The sequence below is a fragment of the Equus przewalskii genome, chromosome 16 (assembly GCF_037783145.1).
Source record: "Equus przewalskii isolate Varuska chromosome 16, EquPr2, whole genome shotgun sequence".
Lineage (NCBI taxonomy): Eukaryota > Metazoa > Chordata > Mammalia > Perissodactyla > Equidae > Equus > Equus przewalskii.
Window position 1 is genome coordinate 65599305 of NC_091846.1, and position 23601 is coordinate 65622905.

General features: G+C 37.1%; 1 protein-coding gene across 3 annotated transcripts in view; it reads right to left on the bottom strand.

Annotated features, from left to right (window-relative positions):
• Positions 1-23601, bottom strand: part of UGGT2 (UDP-glucose glycoprotein glucosyltransferase 2) — a 184716-nt gene that overhangs the window by 8773 nt on the left and 152342 nt on the right. The window contains exons 31-37 of one of the 3 annotated variants that reach the window (XM_070579077.1): positions 21990-22072; positions 19447-19545; positions 18336-18420; positions 14919-15101; positions 13091-13251; positions 12333-12447; positions 3436-3552 (exon numbers count right to left, since the gene is read on the bottom strand). In XM_070579077.1, the coding sequence (XP_070435178.1) occupies positions 3436-3552; positions 12333-12447; positions 13091-13251; positions 14919-15101; positions 18336-18420; positions 19447-19545; positions 21990-22072 (843 nt within the window). Of the gene's footprint in view, positions 1-3435; positions 3553-6775; positions 10273-12332; positions 12448-13090; positions 13252-14123; positions 14217-14918; positions 15102-18335; positions 18421-19446; positions 19546-21989; positions 22073-23601 lie in introns of those variants that run through there. The other 2 variants (XM_070579078.1, XM_070579079.1) reach the window with 2 other exon arrangements.

Below are 23601 nucleotides of genomic sequence, written 5' to 3' on the forward strand. Positions count from 1 at the left end.
AATATTGAACTCGTCTGCGTAATAAGCACAGTGGAAGACAATGGATGTGGATCTTCAGTCCTCACAGTTCCAACTGCACACTTACTGGCAGTAAGACCCGTCTGTACACATCACTTAACTTTGTGTGTGGATGGCGGAATCTTAGTTTCTTCATCTGCAAAGGAGGAAACTAAAACAAGATCCTCTCCAAAGGTTCCTCTAATATATAATCAATTTAAACTACTTAGCAGTTTCTTGGGAAATTAAATAAAGGTTAAACGGCAAAAAGTATAGGAGAAGGTTGAGAAGGATCTGATTCTGGGTGTATTCAAAGGTACAGCTGACAAGATCTGCTAATGAGCTGGCCGTGAGTTGTGAGAAAAGAGAGGCATCAAAGATGCCCAGAGTCCTTGGCTTGAGCAACATAAAAATGGAGATGCCATTGACTGAGACAGGAAAAACGATGAGAGGAACACAGACCACACAAAGGTACAGAGGTATCCCATTTGCTCTTTACAAAGCATTAACAGAGAGTGCATCTTGAAGGTCGCTTCTTCATGAGAGATGCGGCACATTTTCTTGTGGTTGCCACAACTTGCCTTCCCCTTAATGCCTTGTGGGGAAGCTGTTAGCTATGCGCCATGAGGCTGTTGTCTTAATCCTTTCCTCAGCAAGTATTTTCAGTTCATTCCATTGTGGATTCTATTTTCTACAGTACTACATTCCTGAAGCAAGCAAAAATCAGGATTTTCTTTGCAGAAATTACCTTTACAGGCAATGTGTTCTATAAAGTGAAGATAATGGAACTATATTCTCTCCTTTTAATTGTGTCAGAAACTATTAAAATAAAAACACTAAGCTTTTCTTAGTTTTTCATGCTACATTTTCTCTTGTTGTTACAATCTATATAGTAGTGCTTAAATGGGGGCGTCATGCCCCTCAGGGGAGCTTTGGCAAGGTCTGGAGACTTTTCTTTTAGTTGTCATGACTGGGGGTAGTGGGTGCTACTGCCATCTAGTGGTAGAGGCCAGGGATGCTGCTAAGCATCCTACAACACACAATCGGTTCCCTGCAACAAAGAATTATGCAGTCCCAAATGCCAATAACCACCAGGTTGAGAAACCTTGATTGAAATAGAGTTGAGATAACATTCATAAACGCTCTCATTCTCACCTTCAATACCGTGAATCATGTTTTTTCCTCTTAGGCCATTTCCTTGGGATTTTTCTGTATTCCCTTAACTGTTTTCCCCAAGATAATGGCCAAAAGTAATATATTCTTTCATTTTTAAGTGTTTCTGTGAGAGAAATGGTTAGGCATTCCACCAAAATTTATGCCACTTGTCCTTTTTCTATGTAGACGATTGCTAGGAAGTAGCTACCCACCCAGGAAAGACGTTTCTCAGCTCCTCTGACATCTAGATTGTGACCACACAACCAATTCGTACAAAGGGGTCTTTAGGAGTCAGGATGCATTCCCCACACTCCTTTTTCCCTTCCCTCCAGATCAACCCTACCCAATGGAAATATGATGGAAATCACGTAATTTAAAATTTCCTAGTAGTCACATATAAAAATGTAAAAGGAACAGGTGAAATAAATTTTAATACTATATTTTATTTAACCCAATGTATCCAAAATGTTATCAGTCAATATGTAATCAATATAAAAATTAGTCATGAGATATTTTTATATTCTTTTTATTGTGCTTCAAAATCTTCAAAATCTGGTGTGTGTTTTACGCCTTAGAGCTCAATTCAGACTATCAACATTTTAAGTGTTCAATGGCCACACGTGGCAAGTGGCTGTCATACTAGACATACCAGCTCCAGATGGATACAGATGATGACAGGACCCTAGAGGATGAAGAAGCTGCAGATGGATGGATACTGGTCCCTGAGTTATGACGTACAGGGAAGCTACTCACTGACAGGACACTCTCTTAGGTCCGTGCTTGGTTGAGTGCGAAACCATTGAAATTTGGGGGTTTGTGAGAGTAGCTCATGTTAACCTAAGTATTAAAGGTCCCGAGGAGACCTTATGTCACTAATGTGTGAGTCACAACCTGATATGTCACAAAACAACCTTAATAACATCTTATGAGTTATATTCAGTAATGTTCTTGACTGCTCTTTAGAAAATTCCCTTGCTTTCTTCTTAACAATGCCATCTTACTTGTTTCTGCTATATTCTATCAATTATGATTGCACACTAACATGTTGGCATGCTACTTCTTTCTATTCATTTCTACACATATCTGTAAAAATGTCCCTATATTTTACTGTCCTGTCCTGTTTTGTTCAAAACTGTAAGAATTTTAAAATTTTTAGCTTATTCTTCAGTGAAAATTTTGTATACAATTATTTTATACTAAAATTAGCACATAAAAACAATATGGTCTGAAAAAGAATGATAATACCTTATAACTATTAAAGATAATATAGTTTTAGAATGTAAGTTCTAGACAGTTGGACAATAAATCAGTTTGAAACATTTCATGTCTAGGAGAGTTAACTGCGTAGCAGAGTCAAACTGCTTAAAATGAAAATCTAAGAAAAATTTTCTCAGAAGTAAGGAAGTAAGAAAAATAGACATGTATAGGATAATTTAAGTAGACATAGAATTATTTTGGCTGTTGTCTTTATTTGGGAAAAATATTGGCAGGAGAACTAAACTGAAGATATATTAAGATGATAGCTAATCCATGAACATTTCAGCCAGCCCATGGCCTTTCTTTCAAAAGCCCTTGTGCAGAAAAGAGTTAACACAGCAGGCCTGAGACTGCTATTCTTAGAAAGGTCTGCTTGCAAGGCTGGTCCTTGCTGGGGTCTAGTAACTTGAGTTTCAGGAGTGTTCCCACCACTCCCTGATAGGAATGGATCACTGTGCCTAAACTGTGCAAACAACACGGTTTATGCTGAACACCTGCTTTCCTTCTGGATGCTGGGAATTTTGGTGCGTGCCAGGCAGAGAGGGTGCTTACGTGATCAGCCCCCAATAAGAACCCTGGGCTCTGGTTTCTAATAAGCTTCCCTGGTAGACAAGATTCAACATGTATCCTGGACTTTCTCACAGCTTAAGGAATGAAGCTTCTCCGGTGTAACTTCACGGGGGAGAACTCCTGGAAGCTTGCCCCTGGTTTCCTCTGGACTTCCACCCTGTGTGCCTTTTCCCTTTGCTGACTTTGCTTTGGATCCTTTAACTGGAATAAATCACAGCCATGAGCATGGCAATAGTCTGAGTCCTGTGAGTCCTCTTAGTGAATCATCAAACCTGGGGTGGTCTTGGGGGACCCCTGACACAGCCCTATGCTCACCATCCTAACCAAATATAATAATAAATAATAGACTAAGGAGCAGTGTACCATATGTGTGCCATTCCATTTGTAAAACAGAAAGGATTTCTATCTGAATATTTTCTTACCTGCTTATATACAAATGAAAACACAGACACTCACCAGATCAATTGTTTTGGCTCTTTGTTTGGAGTCATCATCACACCAGGTTTCACACCACAGCCAGTCTTGAGGAAGAGACTTAATGGCAACTTGGTAAATCATATTATTGGGAAGATCCTACAGAAAACAATGATTTACACAAAGAGGTGTAGAAATTATAGTCGGAGTGAACAAAGTTGAAGATATCATTTAGACTATAAACAGATCCTAGAAAACATATGCAAATCTGAGATATCTCTATATTTTTAAGCTTTAAGTATTTAATTTGACCCAATCATCTTGTGTCATGAATGAACCCACATACTGCAACTGAGCCCATACCTGCCCTGGACTTCACTCCTAGCATCAGGGATGGAGAGGGAAGCCCAGAAACCCACCACGCCACACTCCTCCAAATGGATAGCCTCACTACTTCTCTCTGCCTTGAAATACCAGGATTAATCCCTCAAACTGTGCCTTCTATTACTGTTTATGTTAGTCACCACCAAACTCTCCAGCTTCTGAGGCGACTTTTCATTTCCCTGTTAGGAAACAATGCTCCATGAATATCTTCACATTTCTGCAAGCTTAGGGCTTTCTAAGTAAAGATTGCTGGCACCGGGGTTAAAGGATGTTTAAGTGGCAAATGAGCCTAATAAGTTGAAAAGAGAGACCTCTGCAGAGATTTGGAGATGCCTTCCCTGGAGATATTTGTTTATAAGCCAGGGTTGTAGAGCCCTCCCCCTTCTCTCCCCAGAGAATATCTATTTGCTTTCCAGAGCAAAGGGGATGCTCCTCTCTCCCAGAGGCCATGACAGGTATGTGTGTGAGTTGTCTCATCTGTTTCAAGATTCATAATTTTAGGGTTCTTCTCTCCACAATCTTATTAAACACCAAATTGAAAGTCCTAGCTAATGCAACAAGACAAGAAAAGGAAATAAAAGGTATACAGATTGGAAAGGAAGCAATAAAACTGTCTTTGTTCACAGATGACGGTATTGTTTATGCAGAAAATCCCCAAAATCAACAAAAAACCTCCTGGAACAAATAAGCAATTATAGCAAAGTTTTAGGATACAAGGTTAATATAAAAAAGTCAATTGCTATATACCAGCAATGAACAATTAGAATTTGAAATAAAAAACATAATACCCTTATATATTAGCAGCAACCCCCCCACCCCCCCAAAAAAACCAAACTAACAGAAAACTTAGGTATAAATCTAACAAAATATGTTCCTCCACGTGAGGAAAACTACTAAATTCAGATGAAAGAAATCTAGGAAGATCTAAATAAATGGAGAGATATTCCATGTCCATGGATAGGAAGACTCAATATTGTTAAGATGTTAATTCTTCCCAACTTGATCTATAGATTCAACACAATCTCAATCAAATTCCCAGAAAATTATTTTGTGGATATCGACCAACCAATGCTAAAGTTTACATGGAAAGGTAAAAGACTCAGAGAATAGTAAACACAGTATTGAAGAACAAAGTCAGAGAATGAAACTACTGAACTTGACATCATACTATTAAAATCTGCAGTAATTAATGTGGTATTGGCAAAAGAATACGCAACAATAGATCAATGGAATAGAATAGAGAACCCCAAATATGGGAATTATTTGTACTTTCTGCTCAATTTTTTTCTGTAAAAATCATTTTAGATCAGAACTGATCTAAAAAAATAAAGTTCATTAAAAAAAACAAAGCTTAATTTTTTCCAACACCCTTATTTTTGGAATCCATTCCTCAAATAACCTGGTCTGTCATCTTGTCTCAGCCACTTTCTCCCATGGTCCTGACCTAGCCAACTCCTACATAATTTCAATTTCATGCTCTCACTCTCTGACCATCTCTTGATTTTCAGCTCACTCTATCAAATACTCAGATATCAATACCTTGTGACCCTCACCGGGACCTCCAATCAATTGATCCTTTTACTACTTCATTGTCCCTTACTCCCTGATGTCTTTGCTCCCATAGCTTAATTTTCATGGTTAATTATTATAGTTAATCTCTTGAATATACTCTCCATTGCCTTACTCTTCTCAGTTAGTTGTACTCGCTTGGGAAAATTGTAGTCCTGGTTAAATCCAAACCTCTTTACTTGCACTCTTGCAACTAGACACGGCTGGCAACACACACAGACACACACACAACCCATGCAGACTGCCTTCATTTAACTTCATGAACAGAGATCTTAAGGGGGACCTTAATGTTGTCAGACAATATATACATATGTCTATTCTGTTCTAACCCTTTCTTAATTATTTCACTCATTCTCCTCTTATATTCTCCCTTACCCTCTGTGTAAACAATAATCTACTTTTTCTATGAGTTTCTCTAGTCTAGACTTATCATATAAATAAAATCATATAACACGAAGTGTTCTCTTACATCTGGCTTCTTTCACTTAGCATAATGTTTTCAAGATCCATCCTTGTTGTAACATGTTTTAGTACTTCATTCCTTTTTGTGGCTTAATAATATTCCATTTCATGGATATACCACATTTTGTTTAACCATTCATCAATTTATGGGCATTTGGGTTGTTTCCACTTTCCAGTTCTTATGAATAATGCTGCTATAAACATTTCTGTGCAAGTTCCTGTGTGGGCCTTCTCTTGGGTATATACCTAGGAGTGGAATTGCAGAGTCATTTGGTAACTCTATGTTTAATTGATTGAGGACCTGCCACACGGTTTTCCAAATTGGCTACACTATTTTACATTCCCATCAGCAGTGTATGATGGTTCCAATTTGTCCATATCCTTGCCAATGCTTTAGTGTCCATCGTTTTTATTATAGCCATCCTAGTAGGTATGAAGTAGTATCTTATTGTGGATTTGATTTGCAGTTCCTAATGACCAATGAGGCTGGAACATTTTTTCATGTGTTTATTGGCCATTTGTATATCATCTTTGGAAAATACCTATTTAAATCCTTTGACCATTTATTTTTTTGAGGAAGATTAGTCCTGAGCTAACATCTGCCACAAATCCTCCTCTTTTTGCTGAAGACAATTGGCCCTGAGCTAACATCTGTGCCCACCTTCCTCTACTTTATATATGGGATGCCTGCCACAGCTTGGTTTGATGAGCGACATGTAGGCCTGCACCTGGGAGCAGAACCGGTGAACCCTGGGCCACCGAAGTAGAACATGTGTACTTTACCACTATGACACCAGGCCAGCCCCCTTTGACAATTTTTTAAACTGGTTGTCTTTTTGTTATTGAGTTGTAAGAGCTCTTTATATGTTCTTGATACTAGTCTCTTATCAGATATACGATGTGCAAATATTTTCTCCCATTCTGTGGGTTGTCTTTTCACTTTCTTGTATCTTTTAATGTACAAAAGTTTTTAATTTTGATGCAGTCCTATTTATCTATTTTCTTCTTTTGTTGTTTGTACTTTTGGTTTCATATCTAAGAAACCATTGCCTAATCCAAAGTCACAAAGATTTAGGCCAATATTTTCTAAGAGTTTTATAGTTTTAGCTCTTTACATTCAGGTCTTTGATATTTTTTGAGTTAATTTTTGTATATGGTGTGAGGCAGAGGTCCAACTTAATTTTTTACATGTGGATAGCCTGTTGTTCCAGCACCTTTGTGGAAAAAGCTATTTCTTCCCCATCCTGGCATGCTTGTGAAAGATCAAGTGACCATAGATGCATGGGCTTATTCCTGGACTCTCAATTCTATTCCTTGATCTATAGTCTAAACTTATGCCAGTCTACTCACCATACATATACATCTATGTACAAATGTATATATATTTTGGTGAGCAAGATCGTTGCTGAACTAACATCTGTGCCAGTCTTCCCCTGTTTTGTATGTGGGATGCCACCACAGCATGGTTTGATGAGTGGTGTGTAGGTCTGCGCCCAGGATCTGAACCCATGAACCGCAGGCCGCTGAAGCAGAGAGCGCGAACCTAACCACTATGACATTAGGCTGGCCCCTCACTGTACATATTTAAAGGGTACAGTGTGATTAAGTTTTGCATAGAAATATTCCTCTGACACCATGACCACAATCAAGATCACTGAATATATCCCAAAGTTCCCTCGTGCCCTTTTGCAATTCTGTCCTCCTGTCCTTCCCACATTCACCCTACCTAGTTCCTGGGCAAGAATGAAGTGCTTTTTGTCACTATGGTTAGTCTGCATTTTCTAGAATATTATACAAATAGAATCATACAATATGTATACTTTTGGACTGGCTTTAGATCAGCATAATTATTTTTAGATTGAGCCATGTTGTTACATGTACGAATAATTCATTTCTTTTTACTGTTGAGTAGTAGCATTCTATGGATATATCATCATCTTGTTATCCAATCTCCTCTTGATAGACATTTGGGTTTGTGGTAGGCAGCTTCTGATATGGTTCCCAGCAATCCTTGCCTCCTGGGACCCCTTCTCTTGTGCAATTCTTTCTCCTGGAGTGGGGCTGGACCTAGTGACTTCCTTCTAACAAAGAGAAAATGGCAAAAGTAATAGGATATCAGTTCTGGGATTAGATTACAAAAGACTGTGACTTCTGTTTTGCTGGCATTCTCTCTCCTCTGACCCTTCTGGTACGTTTGCCCTAATGGAGAAGGCCAGCTGGCAAGAAACTGATGATTTCCTGAGTCAACATCAAGCAAGGAAATAACATCTTCAGTGAAACAGTTCTTGAAGAAGTGAATCCTGCCCACAACCACATGAATGCCCTTGCCCAGTTAGGTCTTCAGATTAGGTGGCAGTCCCTGCGTCAACACAATGACCACAGCCTTGTGCAAGACTGTGAAGCAGAACACCCAGCTAAGTCAGGCCCTGATTCCTGGTCCACAGAAACTGTTATTTCAGTTGCTATGTTTTGGGGTAAGTTGTTATGCAGCAATAGATAACTAAGACAAGGTTGTTTCTAGATTTTGGCTTTTACAAATAAGGCTACTATGACTATTCACGCACAAGTCTTTATGTAGACATATGGTTTCATTTCTCTTGGGTAAATGCCTCAAAGTGGAATGACTGGTCATATGGTAGGTGTAAATTTAAATTTATAAGAAATCATCGAACAGTTTCCCAAAATGGCTGTACCATTTTACATGCGCATCAGGAATGTACAGGAGTTCCAGCTGCTGCACGTCCTTGTCAGCACTCGGCATGGCCAGTCTTTTTAATGTTAACCATTCTAATAGGTGTGCAGAATTACTGTTGTTTTAATTTTCATCTCCCCAACAACTAATGATCTGTATCATCATTTCATGGGCTTATTGCCACTTGATCATCATCCCTGATGAATGATCTGTTAAAATATGATTTAAAGAAAATCAGATTGTTTACTTTCTTATTAATGAGTTTTGAAAGTTCTTTATATATTTATCAATTTCCTTCTTTTGTGAATTGTGCTTTTAACAACATATCTAAAAAAAAATCTCTGCGTAATCCAAGGCCACAGAGATTTTCCCCTATCTTCTTTTAAAAGTTTTATAGTTTTACATTTTAGCTTTAGATCTATATGTGTTTTGAGTTAATTTTTGTATCTGGTGTGTTACGAATTGGAAGTTTTTGTTTTGCATATAGATGTCTAATTGTTCCAGCACCACTTGTTGAAAAGGCTATCTTTTCTCCACTGCACTGCCTGTGCACCTTTGTCAAAAGTCAATTGCCCATACTTGTGGCTCTAATTCTGATTCATGGACTGAATTGTCTATCTTTACACCAAACCACACTGTTTTGATTACAGTAGCTTTATATTAAGTCTTGGAATCACATAATCTAAGACCTCAAACTTTGTTCTTTTTCAAAGTTGTTTTTGCTATTTTAGGTCTTCTGCATTTCTATATGAACTTCAGAATCAACTTTGTAAGTTTATACAAGAAAGTCTATAGGAAAAAAGCCTACATTTTTATTGGAATTCTATTAAATCTAAAGACCAATTAGGGGAGAAATCACATAAATACTCTGACTCATGAACAAGGTATATCTCTTTACTTATTTAGATGATCTTTAATCTCTCTCAGCAGTGTCTGATAGTTTTTAGTCTACACGTCTTAAGTCTGATTGATCTAAGTCATTAATTTTAAAAATGCTATTAGAAACAGTATCTTTTTAATTCCAATTTCCAATAATTTGTTGCTAGTACACAGAAGTAGAATTGATTTTCATATCCTGATCTTGTACCTTGCACCTTGTTAAACACATTTGTTAGTTCCTCGTAGCTTTTTAGTAGAATGTGTAGGGTTTTCTACATAGATGATCATATTGTCTGAAAAAAAGGACAGTTACTTATTCCTTGCCCATCTGGATGCCTTTTATTTCTTTTTCTTGCCTTGCTGTACTGTCTAGTACATCTATTACAATGTTGAAATCGTGAGTGGATATTCTTGCTTTGTTCCTGATCTTAGGGGGAAAGTATTCAGTCTTTCACCGTTAAGTACGATGCTAGCTACAGGTTTTTCATAGATGTCCTTTATCAGGTTGAGGAAGTTCCCTCCCTGTCCTAGTTCACTGAGAGTTTTTATTAGGAATGGATATTGGAGTATATCAAATGCTCTTTTGCATCTACTTAGCAGTCATATGGTTTTTCTTTTTCAGTCTGTTAATACAGTGAATTACAATGATTGATATTTCAATACTGAATGAACCTTGCATTCCTGAGATAAAGTCCACTTAGGCACGATATAGGGTCTTTTTTATATATTGCTTGATTTGGTTTCCTGAAATTTTATTAAAGCTTTTTACATCTGTTCATGAGGAATGTTGGTCTGCAGTTTTCCTTTCTTGTAACGTCTTCGTCTGGTCTTGATGTCAAGAGAATGCTGGCTTCATAAAATGAGTAGAGAAGTATTCCCTCCTCTTCAATTTTCTGGAAGAGTTTGTGTAGAATTGGTATTATTTCTTTGATGTTTGGGAGAATTCACTTTGAAGCTATCTGGGTCTGGAGATTTAAACTAAATTCCATTTCTTCAATTGATACAGGGCTATGCAGGTTACCTATTTCACTTTGAGTACATTTTGGTAGTTTGTATCTTTTATGTAATTTGTCCATTTCATAGAAATTGTTTAACTTACTACTATAAAGCTGTTTATAATAGTCCCTCATTATTCTTTCAATACCTGTAGATACTATGCTGTCATGTCTCTCACTTCTATATTAGTAATTTGCGTCTTTTATCTTTTTTCTGATCAGTCTGGCTAGAGGTCTATAAGTTTTGTTAATTTTCTCAAAGAAACAGTTTTGACTTTACAGGAAAATCTATGAAAATATACCATTTTCCTGATTTTTCATTTCACTGATTTCCACGCCCATCTTAATTATTCCCCCTTTTCCACTTACTTTGGTGTTATCTGGCTTTTTTTTCTAGTTTCTAGGTAGAAGCTGAGATTATTTATTTGAGACCTTTTTCTCTTCTAATAGACGTACTTAGTGCTATGAATTTACCTCTGAGAATTGTTTTAACTGCTTCAGATGACACACCTTATCATGTACTTTGTATGTAACACAGAGATGTAACCTAAGACTAAAATATATATAAATTCATGTGAAATGGTGAATGGCTTGGCTGATTGGTCAGGATCCCAGAAAGAGGAAGATTAAGAACAAGAAATTCTGGGGTAGAGGCTTATAAATGAACCTCTGGGGTGGCAAAAATTGTCAAGATCTTTGCATATTGCAAGTTAAATATCCACCAGAAAGCATTCAACACAGAAGCAGCACTAAATGACCAACCAGACAGAATGATGTGGCCTTTTGATGTCAGCCAGCTTTGGTCATTGGCCACTCCAACGGCACAATGAGTACATGAAGGGAGTAGTCATGATGGCAGAGATGGAGACTACGTATGGGCCCAATAGCATGGGTTCCTACTTAACCAAGGCTGTTCTAGCTCTTACAGCTGTCAGCAGCAGAGACAAACACTGAGCTTCTGATGCAGCATTTACACTTTACAAAGACAAATCAACTGTTTTGTGGCAAGGTGACTACACCAGACTCTTTCTACCCTGGAAGGGGCATAGATTCTTCTGAACTAAAATATACACATACTCTGTGTATGGGTTTGCCTTTCCTGCTCTCAGAGACTTAGCCAGCACCCTTATCCAAGGGCTTCAGAGCTATCTACTGACATCGGATTCCATATAATATTGCACTAGACCAAGAGACCCACTTTACAGCAAAGAAACATAGCAGAGGGCACATGACCAAGAGATCCCATGTTCCCCTCACATACTGCACCACCTAGAAACTGCTGGCCTGACAGAGGCATGAAATGGTTTACTGAAGGCACACAGAGGTGCTACCTGGGAGACCATACCCTGCAAGGGTGAAGCGTCATCCTCCAGATGCGGCATTATATTCTAAATCACCAACCATTACATGGTGCTGTGTTACCATCTGGAAGAACTACATGGGTCCACGGGGGCAAAGCAGAAGCGGACCTGCTTATCATCATTCCCAGTGACCCTCTTGGGGAAGGTGTACTCCTTATACCCATAACTCTGGGAGGTTCTGAGTAGCAGGTTAGGTGAATCTAGAAATTACTGAGGTATGAAGAAAAAAAGTGTTTGTTAGGAAAAACAAAAAGTAAAACAGTAGCCAGGTGGGGCACAAGAGGATGGGAGTTAGTCTTAAAAGATTAGCGAGAGAGAGACATGTTTAAACGATGGTGGAACCAAGTGAGAGAAAGACAGGGTAAGTGAGATGGGGGAAGAAGAGGTTTAAGGACGGGAAAGTGAGGATAAAATACTATTAGTTTCGACAATGTTGAGCTTGAAGTGAAAAAGTTATATCTAAGTCAAGATATCCAATAGAGAATTGCACAGAGGGGAGAAAGAGGCTGAAAACATAAGATTCTGAAGTTCACAAGCAGGGAGTTGGAGCAGTCTACACCTATGTACTGAAAATTATTCTGTGGGCATTTTACTTACCTGATCTAGGTTTGAAAGGCTGTTTGGATCTTGACTGAGAGCCTGGTACTGGCCCCGGAGCCTGTCACCTGCTGCAATTCTCCTGAACTTCTTGAGATCCACTACATATAAGGCGCTGCAAAAAATGAATACTCCTTGATAGACTATGTCGTGCATGTATTCTACTTTCCCCCAGTGATTGTCCACAGTAATGGTATTAATTTTAAATATCCTTGAGTCTAATAATAATGAATCCTTTCATAAATTTGCTCCCAATGTCTAATGCTGTTTCCAAGGAGTTTGAAGTTGGATATAATACTGTTAGGACCCATATCCTCTTAGGGTCACCTCAGGTTTTCCCAAGATCTCATGAAACTCAAAGCCCTGCAAAACAATAACAGCTTGAAGAAAGTATCTTTATTTTGTTATTCGCTAAACTCAGTTTAAACCTGCAGTAGTTAGGAGCATATCCTTGAGCCATCTTACTTGGTTTTAACTCTTGGCTCAGCTAAGTACTTAAGAGCATAAACCTGGGCAAGTTAGATAAATGCTGTATGCTTCAGTATCCACATCTATAAAATGGGGATAATAAGTGTATCTCAAAAGGTCATCACACAGATTTGATGAGTTAATACATATGTAAAGTCTTATAAGAGTGACTGGCACGTAATAAGCACTATATAATTGGTTGCCATTTTTGTATAATTTTTAAGAAAACTGAGCATAGGGATTCAATAAGTTATTTATTTACTAAAAGGTAAGAGTATGAATTTTCTTACCTGATATGATATTTCCTTCTTAAAAGATGTGATGCCCAGTATCCTGTTTTCCAGAAGCGATATCCATCCATTTCAGTGCGGCTATCACAGAACGGAGTATATCCATAAGGAGCTCCATCCAGATTGAAATCTCGAAGTTCTTTTAGGTCATGTCTCACGATCTAAATTAAAATAGTTTCTCTGATCAAAACTATAAAATAATATGAGCCCTTTTTTGCAAATCTCAAATCATCATTACCTTATTGTAGAAACAGAGAGAACTGCATTTTCCTCACAGTTCTTTTGTGCAGTATGAGTCTATTAAGTTTCTATTTTTTTCTCTTGTCCTTACAGATTAAAAGAAACCTAAAATTTATATACCTAGTCTACACGACAGTGGTCTTACTCATTAAGAAGAATAGTTTGTTACATCATTTTTAACCACGATAGTTTAAATAAAATGTATTTTGGGAAGGAATTAAATATCACGTAAGTGCATAGCTTTTAGTTTCTCAAGGTATGGATTAATAATTCAAAATTATTTTTATTATAAATCTCCATTATTGTATATTGGCAAATATTAGTTTGAAACATAAAGAAAAATCTCCTGATTATCCTCAATGGCTTTAATGAAATAATGTTAGTATGTTTCATTTTTAATAGACTCTAGTCTGCTGGAAAAATATTCCTGTAAATGTGGGGGAAGGTAGGAGAAATAAATTTTACGTTAGATGGCATATACAGAAATGCTTACTTTATCACCTACGCTTGCCTGTTTTCTTAGTTTTTAATTATAATAATTCATATTTATCCATTTTGAAAATAAAAAAATAAAGTTTATAATAGAAGTAAATTCTAATATAGGAGTTAAAAATATACTTTTTGTCCTAAATATAAACAATAACTTGTGCATTAATATTTACATATTACTGTTCTTAGAAATTCTGTGTATTTTTCAAATATTTTTTCCCATCAATGATTACAAAGGCATGCAAGGAGAGAAGGTGAAAAGTCATAATAATTTTTGGATAGATAAATTTTGAAAGCTGAGTACCATAATGATTTTTTTGGCCAAACTTGGGACATTTTCTTTTCCTCAAGTGGTAGAATGATGAGGACTTGGTTTTTGGCTAAGTGTCAAAGAATGCTGTTGAAGTGGAAAAACAAGAGGAGAGTCATGTGTAATTAGCTAACTTTTCCAGCAAGAAGACTGAGCTTATTTTAAACAAACATCAGCTCACATTCATAGGAACTCATATAACTACTTATATTATGACTAATGTAAGCATTTGTTTTACTTTTAATGACCAAAACTAAAAAAAAAAAAAAAACTACTACTTCAGAGAGAAAACTGCCATGTCCTAAATAATAAATGGTACTTTTTGCAATACCTTTGATTTCTCCCTGGAATTCTAGTGGTATTTTTTTTTTTTTTTTTTTTTTTTGCTGAGGAAGATTTGCCCTGAGCTAACATCCATTGCCAATCTTCCTCTTTTTGCTTGAGGAAGATTTGCCCTGAGTTAACATCTGTGCCAATATTCCTCTATTTTGTATGTGGGTTGCTGCTGCAGCATGGCCATCAATAAGTGGTGTAGGTCTGTGCCTGGGAACTGAACCTGAGTCTCCAAAGTGGAGTGCACTGAAATCAATCACTAGGCACAGGGCCGGCCCCTGACAGTTTTTTTTTTTAAGAGATACTTTGCTTATATATTATAAGTATGTCTTGTACATTTGCATAGAATAGCAACAAAGATAATAATAAACACCAGCAACATAAACTGAGTCCCTACACTCAGGTAGAAGTATAGAAGAAAGTTTAAGTACTAAAAACAACAGTTAATCTTATTACCTGGTCAGCATCAACAAAAATGATTTTGTCCACTGCTAGAGGAAAAAGGACATCAAGGAAAAGAATTTTGTAACCCCAAATAATCCTTTGCTTTTCAGTCTGCTGATGAAGCCAACGGGGCCACTTATATTGGACTAGTTCATACTGGAATCCATATTTCTCAGCCATGTGGGGAATTACCTCCTAAAAACAAACACATACACATAAATCAAAGAATATGTTCAAGAAGAGAAAGGAGTTTTTATTTTAGAGAAAAAATTAACACTTTAAAAGGTAGAGGTTACTATAAATTGTTACAAACTAATTGGTAAAATGTGTACTTCTACAACTTATACCTATTAGTGAGAAATATGAAAATGATGACAAATATAAAAATAAAGAATATATAAAACTATATAACTTAATGACATTAAGAAACAGGTACACTAGATTAACTAGCAAGCTTATTAACTACAATAAATGTTCCCCTACTTTTACAACTAAAGTTTGACTTGAGAAAACCTGACTACAGAAGGAAAAGCCCTTGGATATTGGAGCACCTATGCATCAAACAGTTTATGTATTTGCCAACACATTGGTTAGTCAGAGAGACAAAAAGATAAAAAGGGTGTACAAAAAACACAAAATGAGGGGCCAGCTCAGTGGCGTAGTGGTTAAGCTCACGCACTCTGCTTTAGCAGCCTGGGGTTTGCAGGTTCGGATCCCAGGTGCAAAGCTACACACTGCTCATCAAGCCATGCTGTGGCGGCATCCCACATACAAAACACAGGAAGACTGGCACAGACGTTAGCTCAGGGCCAATCTCCCTCACCAAAACCACCCCCACAAAAAACACAAAATGAGTTACAAACTGATAAATTAGATTCTATACATGAGTTTCATGTGAGATATTTATGACTATTTAATTCAAGGATTGAAAATACAAGGTAGTTATCGTGGTCTGAATATGTGATATTTGATTCAGTGTCTTATAGGCTTAGAGTATCTTATTCTGTTTAAACTAGAGCAGTTAATGAAATACACTGTTGGCAGGGACTGCAATTTTACACAGTATGGCCAGGAAAGGATTATTCCCTAAGTAGGTTTAATTCCAAAGATTTGAAGGAAGAGAGGAGGTATGTTTTTGTTTTGTTTTGTTTTGAGGAAGATTAGCCCCGAGCTAACATCTGCTACCAACCCTCCTCTTCTTGCTGAGGAAGACTGGCCCTGAGCTAACATCCGTGCTCATCTTCCTTTACTTTATATGTGTGATGCCTACCACAGCATGGCTTGCCAAGCAGTGCCATGTCAGCACTGGGGATCCAAACTGGTGAACCCCGGGCTGCCAAAGCAGAACGTGCGCACTTAACCGCTGCGCCACCCGGCTGGCCCCAGGAGGCATGTTTTTTAACACTGGAGGGAAAGGATCTAGGGTACCAGGAATTTCTGTTTCTGTATACGGTTGCTGGTTACACAGGTGTTTTAAGTTTATAAAAATTCACTGAAGCTGCACACTTATGACTTGTATATACCATACTTCACTGAAAAGTTTTTAAAAGACAAACGTTTTGAGAGAAAGAAATACATTACAAAAATAAGGGAAATACTATTTCAGATACGGTATTACTTTTGGCCATGTAGTGGGGAAAGACTTTTATTCAGACATAGCAGTATATTTCTAGTGAATAATACCATTTCCTGCTAAGAGAATCTTTAAGATTTTATTATCTCGGTTTATGTAGAGTTAAATCCCCCTATTCAGTGTTTGCCTAGGAGGATAACATGTTAAAAAACTAGTTTGTTAAAACTAGTTTGTTACTAAATACAGACTAATTCTTGTCTGCATTTATGGGTTCTTTTTAGTTTTTTGTCCACTGCCAGACGAGCTCAGGAGGCGGCACTCTTGGTGGTGAGGGCAGAGGAGCTGTTACATAAGGGTTAAGCTCCTGGGCTTTGAGGTCAGAATGCTTGGGTTCAGATCTCAGCTAAGTTCCCAATTAGCTGTTTGACCTCAGGCCTGTGCTATAAAGGACAAATCTTGCTCAAAGAAGGGTTGAGCCCTTTGCCCCAGGCTCCTGGGAGTAACCCCTATCCTCGGACTGTCCTGCCTGGTAAGACTGATTTTATTTACCTGGGGACCTTGGGTCACATCAGACAGCCTAGGCTAACAAGGTGACATATGGTGGGGACCTTGGGCTACAAGGTATCAGCTCATCCTCCAGGGGCCAGAGGCTCAGGTCAGCCACAGTGGCTGTCACATGGGTCTCCGCAGCTACCCTCCAATTAAAGCTCTGGATACTCAAGTTTGAGCGAGCTTCCTAGGTGTCAATACTCCACGTGTATGATCACACATTTCTGCTAGGAGAAATAAGCTCTGTCTGCATGACTCCACTGGGAGAGGACAACTGGAAGCTCTGAGTCTGGTCTCCCTTGGACCTTGCTCTATGTGTCTCCTTGCTTTGCTGATTTTAATCTGCAGCCTTTTGCTGTAAGAAGCTATAACTGTGAGTATAATTGCTTTTCTGAGTTCTGTGAGTCCTTCTAGTGGGTTACTGCACCTAAGGGTGGTCTTGGATACCTCCCAACTGTGCAGGCCAGTTATGTAATTTCTGAGTCTTGGTTTTCTGGGAATAAGACTTTATGAAGAGCAACAGAATAATGTAGGTAAAGTACTTAGCAATGCGCCTGACAATATTAAGGAGTAAAAGCATGCATGCCTATTTTTATTTCTGCTTTGACCACCGGTTTTGGCCTAGAAATAGAAGACTCCTTTAAACTGGCTGAATAAGATCCTAATTTTCATAGATCAGCCTATCTTGTAGTAAGAATAGGAAGAAACCAGGTACACTTTGCAGCAGGAGTGTGGGGCTGAGTAAAGGGTAATCCAACAGGCCATCTGAAAACTTCTCAACACAAAAAGCCTCAGACTTCCAAATATAGTGCCCTAACTGCCACAGCAATCAACGCGCTGCACAGAGATAAAACAGCCTATTGTTCTCGGTACCATCAAACTATTTTCTATGGCAGTTTTCATCCTTTCTGCATACCACTCTCCTAGCCTATCTTTGTCAAAATATAACAGAATTCAAATCTTTTTATTGACAAACTGTACATATTTCTCATTGCCAAGTTTTATTTAATTATATTCATTATCATGAAAAACTACTAATCCTTTTGATTTTGAGTTTACTTAAAAATAAACCACCTCCTGTCCTTTTAAACAATTCTTTAAATGAAAACAGCACAGAATTTTTCTTAAGCTAGATAAAAAATACTGAATACCAAAGTTTTAAAACTGACTAAAAATAATAATTTGAGTAAATATACATTTCAAAAGACTCATTCTGAAAAGAGAGATGTTATATGAACCTGCAATGATCTAAAGAATTTACTATTCAAATTTTAACCATTCTATAACAAAAAGGTTAATATACTTACTTTAAATGTTGGTGAGAGATAATTTTTCAGAAACCAGAATTTCACTGGTGTTTTGGTGTTACGTAAAACAGAAAGCATCATAATTCTGTATAAAAAAACATTAAACACAAACAACATTAATAGTAGTTCATCCTACTTTTCTTAAGACTTTTAAATATTTAAAGGCAATACTTAGAAGTTTTTCACTATGAATTATGGAGAAACAGATTGAAGTACTTTCAAATGTCATGGCTGCTCCTCAAGCATGTAATGTATCAGTATATATATAGACACACACACACATACACCTGACAGACTAAATTGATTGCTTTTGTTTGTTTCAGCTGACAAAGAAAGCAGCTAGTCTGAAATAGTCCTGCTTAGCTGAACTACAGTCTAATCTCGGCTCTCTTATGGTGTAATTAATATCAGGTGTGCAAAACTTGAAGCCTGACAAGTTGACAGGTCACTTGTTTTGCTATCACAGCCCTCTCACTGGAGAAGATACAGATGTTCCATCTTAAAATATCAACACATTCAAACAGTTTTGAGGCATTCTCTAGGATCCTTCTATCTAAACAGTTAAAAAATAGCCCATTGTAGTTTGTAAATATGCTTTCTTCCACACAAACCCCCTCCTCCTTTTTATGAAACAGGTATTTCTTCACTGGAAAAGGAAAATTTACTACATATACTTTTTCTCACACATTATCTTGTTACAAAATATGTTCATTTTATAGCCTTCAAGAACACTGATATTCTGTATCAAACTCAAGAAATTTCACTGTATTTAAAAAACATATTTTCCCCATAATTGTAGGTAAAAAAAAAGAAAGAAAAAAGAAAGGTGCAGAGCAGTATAATCTTTGTTACTATTTGGGTAAAAAGGAGTTAAATATATATACATAAATAAATATATATATATATATATATTTGCTTGTCTACAGATATCTTTGGCAGGAAATGAAAGTAATAATATTAGTTGCCTGTGGGAAAGTGAACTGGGTATCAAGAAAACAGAGGTGGGAGATGTTTTCACTACACCTTATTTTATTCTTTTGAACTTCTGAAATTCTTTTTGAACCATGTAAATGTATTACTTTTCAAAACATTAGATCAAAAATATACCTACCTTAAAAAGCGTTCATATAAATGGCCAGAAGCAACTGAAAAAATGTTTAGAACGTCTGTTTCCTTTTTGTCTTTTTCTTTATGCAAGCTTCTTGTGAAACTTGGAATAAAAAAGTAGTGATTGACAGTTTCTTAATACACATCTGCAAACTTTATATAAATACTAAATTTGATAAGCAATAAAAATAGGAATGCCTTTCAAAATGAAGAATTATTACACTATAAACAAGTTCTTATCCTAACAATTGTGAATTATTAATATTAAAACATATGACAAATCACAAAGTTCTATGATTTTTAAAAAATTTATAACATAGAATGCAATTATATTGTCTCTGGGTTAATGAGGTACTATCTTTGAATCTCTGTGAGTTACAAGAGTTGTTTTGAGAACAAAAAATGAGTTATGGCATGCCATGGCCACATCTAATGTACCGAAACTTTACTGAACAGGCCAATAACGAGGGGAGAAACAGAAGGCACAAGTGTGTAATATAGCACAGCAAGAATTTTCATACATGGTAAGAGGGTAGGTCCTTGAGCGCTGCCCATGTGGCTCCCCCAGAATAAAATGTCCTAAAAGGCAGCTATAATTTAGAGCTGGAAACCTCTGCACCTTGGGTGCCCCTCCTTGAGGAACAAGGGGCATTAGGGAGCTACACCCATTCACTGGTCTACGTCACGATCACTTCATCTGGGACCAGCTGTTGTCTTCAACACTATTTAGACCCATACCAGCTTTTTTTTGATATGCTCCATCTCCTATATAAAAGTAACTGAACCTTTTATTTGGGCTGTTCATAGTATATAATTTTTTCTTTTTCCAATTTAAAAATTTCATTTAATTAAAAATCTCATTTTTATATGCAATGGTACTTAGAGTGACTAAAATTTGGAAAACTAAACAGTTTATAATCATTGTGGAATATATTTTGCCAAATAGGAACTGTTATGACAGAATCATTTTTCAAATCTTTTCTTATTATAATCAGCAAATAAAAAGACACATACAATTGATTCAGTGGGGGGGGAAATCACTCTAAGTCAGGATTAAAAGTAAGACAAAAGTGAAAGCAGTATAATATACACAATACTGGAGAAGTTACCATCCCCAAAACTTACCTTCTTTCTAACTCTTAGTGCTATTTTGGTTTTGGTGTCCTTTTTGTACATAGCAAGCGGCTATGCCGTAGTTTAACAGTTACCTTCATTCATTCTTGCTTCTGCCTTTTGGTTTTAATGAAAGGTCATGGACAGACACTCTCTAACATGTCCAGATTCTGTTTCATCATCCCCTCTCAAACACAGCTACCTTCCAAATCATTTCAAAGTGAGTGAGCTTGAGCCTTTCTCTATCAGCAACTAGCTCGATACACATTCTGACACAGTAACATGATTCTTCTTATCAAACAAAGAGTCAACTATAGAAAAACAGGCCTAAACTGGGCGAAATCCAAAATGATGGGAGTGCTGATTGGTCTAACAAAATCTGCTTAGGCTGTTAAACTTATTTGGCCTAAAGTTTCTATTTCTTACCCCTGATAAAAATGATCAATGGTTCTTCAACATAATTCAAATTAAGTTCAAATCTCTAAAATAGACTTTCAAAGTTCTCTATGATGTGGAATACAGCAGGCAGCTTTTATTTTCGCCTAACATCCTTTACACTTCTAGGAACAATAACCTAGTATTTTGGCCAGCTTTGGGGGAGGGTGGGGATGGGGGTGGGGAGGCGTGACCATTCCTCCTCCAATTTCATTCTACGAGGTTTAGGTGGGACAGGCCATCTCGCTGGCTCTATAGGTAAGTATATGACCCAAGCTTGGTCAATCAGAATCACAGCAGTAAGTTCAGTTTGGGACACATGCTACAGCTGGACCACTAAGTCAACTTTAGAACTTCTGTTGGTACTATTTGGAAAGAAACAATCTCTTCCCACTGGAGATGGCAAACCTTCCCTCAGAAACGTTTATCTGAAAATGAAGGAGAGGTACAGATAACTGACCTAAGAGATAGAGAAAGTTTCTAGATCCCATCATCTGAATGCCCAAAGAGTCATCATGGACTCTTTAGATATGTGAGCCAATATATTCCTTTTTTGATTAACTAATATAGGTCCCAATCTAACTTATAGATCATTATAGTCAATGTCCCAGCTAACCTGGGCTACTTTCTGTTCCTTGAGGAACATACCCAATCTTTTTGACTTCACGTAACCAAGTACCTTCATTTTATCTTCAACTTTTGAAATACTGTCCATCGTTTAGAACACATCCTAGCCACACACTTCTCCAAGGAGTCTTTTCTGAGGTTCCTCCTAACTGGATATAGCCTTTTTCTCCCTTGGTTTTTAGAGCACTTTATTTTCAACTGTCTTACAGCTCCAGTTTCCTGTCTTGTATTATTAACGTTTATTCATGTATTTCATCCTTCCTAGAGGAGAGGATCTATGCCTCACTTAAATGTTCACCTTCGGCAGGGCTTCCACATACTAGACTCCTGATGGATCTACAGCTATGTGTTAAAATATCGATTTGTAATTACCTTTTAATGGAATCCCACATTCCTTTTTTTTCATCTTTATCAGTAAGGACATTTTCCTTAATTTTGTCTGGCTTTTTTTGCACCTAGATAGCACAGTAAAGAAAAATTTTAGAATTTTGTAGCTTTACATAATATCCTGCATGGTTAGACAGTGAAACACATCAGGCAAGGTGACCCTTGTAAATTTAAGGTAGTTGCAGTAAATGAAGCCAGGGAAGATCCTAGTACAACAGTATGGAACAATCTGGTTCCAACTATCAGTCCAACTTCTTGTGTTTAGTTCTTTTGGTAGTTACCTCCATACTGCTAAATAATGTGTTCATACTTGTATTTACTGATTTATCAACTTTAGACGTTATCTACTAGTAAATCTGGATTCACAGAGTTTAGACGTTATTTATTCTCTCTGATGACAGATGATTAGCTCACTTACACCACCATTTCCTTCCCCTTTTGGTCTGGAAATTTTGGTAGTAACATCTTTATCATTAGCTCTCCCACTGAGTATTTTCCTAACTTAAATAATACTTAAATCTCTATTTTTCATTCTAACAACTTCAACAGTTCCTCTTGCATCCTCTGTTTATAAGACAAGCACACTAATATCTCTACCTTTTCCCTCCACCTCCCAACTTACATTAGCTAAACCCCTATTTTAGCACTATATATATATTTATATTTATTTCGGTAAATATATGTTTTACATTTTGCTATGTTTCTTCTACAACTTGAAAATCAGTAAAAAGTGCTTACTGTGACAACGTAAATACTTTTCACTAAAGAGTCTGAAGGCTACTACAATTGTATTTCCTCTGTACAGTTACAATGACGTGTCCACTGTGCCCCTCACAGAAGACTGGCTAGTTCAAATGGATTCTGTCGTCTTACTTTCCACCAATAGGGAAGTGTTTCTTCTTGAAATCTTATTGTATTTATTTTTTCTTGTGGTGAGATATATTTCTTCTCTACCACATACCTAATATTTTCCAGTATATTTCTGATGTTACTTAATTGTCTAGAGTTCCTGTTTTCTTGAAGACATTTTTCTTGGAGCTTAACAATTAACAGCCTGTTTCTTTCTAGGCCTTCTTTGTATGGGTTTTCAGATTAACTTCACCATTTCTTGAACTACCTATCTTCCTGTTTCTTGGTCTTCATCTTCATTGTGCTGGCAAACACCTTCAAGAAGGGGTGTGAAAAATAATTTTTCTAAATCTTGACACTTCAGAATATAACTTTTGCCTTCACATTTGGTTAAGAATTTGGCTAAAGAGTCCTAGGTTCAAAATAATTTTCCTCAAAACATTAAAGGCTTTGTTTCGCTGTTAACATCCATTTTGAAAATGAAAAGTCTGATGCCAGCATTAGTGTCACTGTATTGCAGTGACCTGCCTATTCTCCTTGCAGTTATTAAGATCTTATGTGGGCCATTTTTCACTCATCCTAATCTGTGGATCCTTTTGACATGAACATTTTTCTCTCTCTTTATCTGTGGAACACTCTCCCTCTTCCATTTTCTCTGTTTCGTCCTCCTGGAATTCCGATTAGTGGGGTACCAAAGTTCATGAACTGATCGTCTGTTTTGCTTATCTTTTCTCCTCCCTTTTCTCTG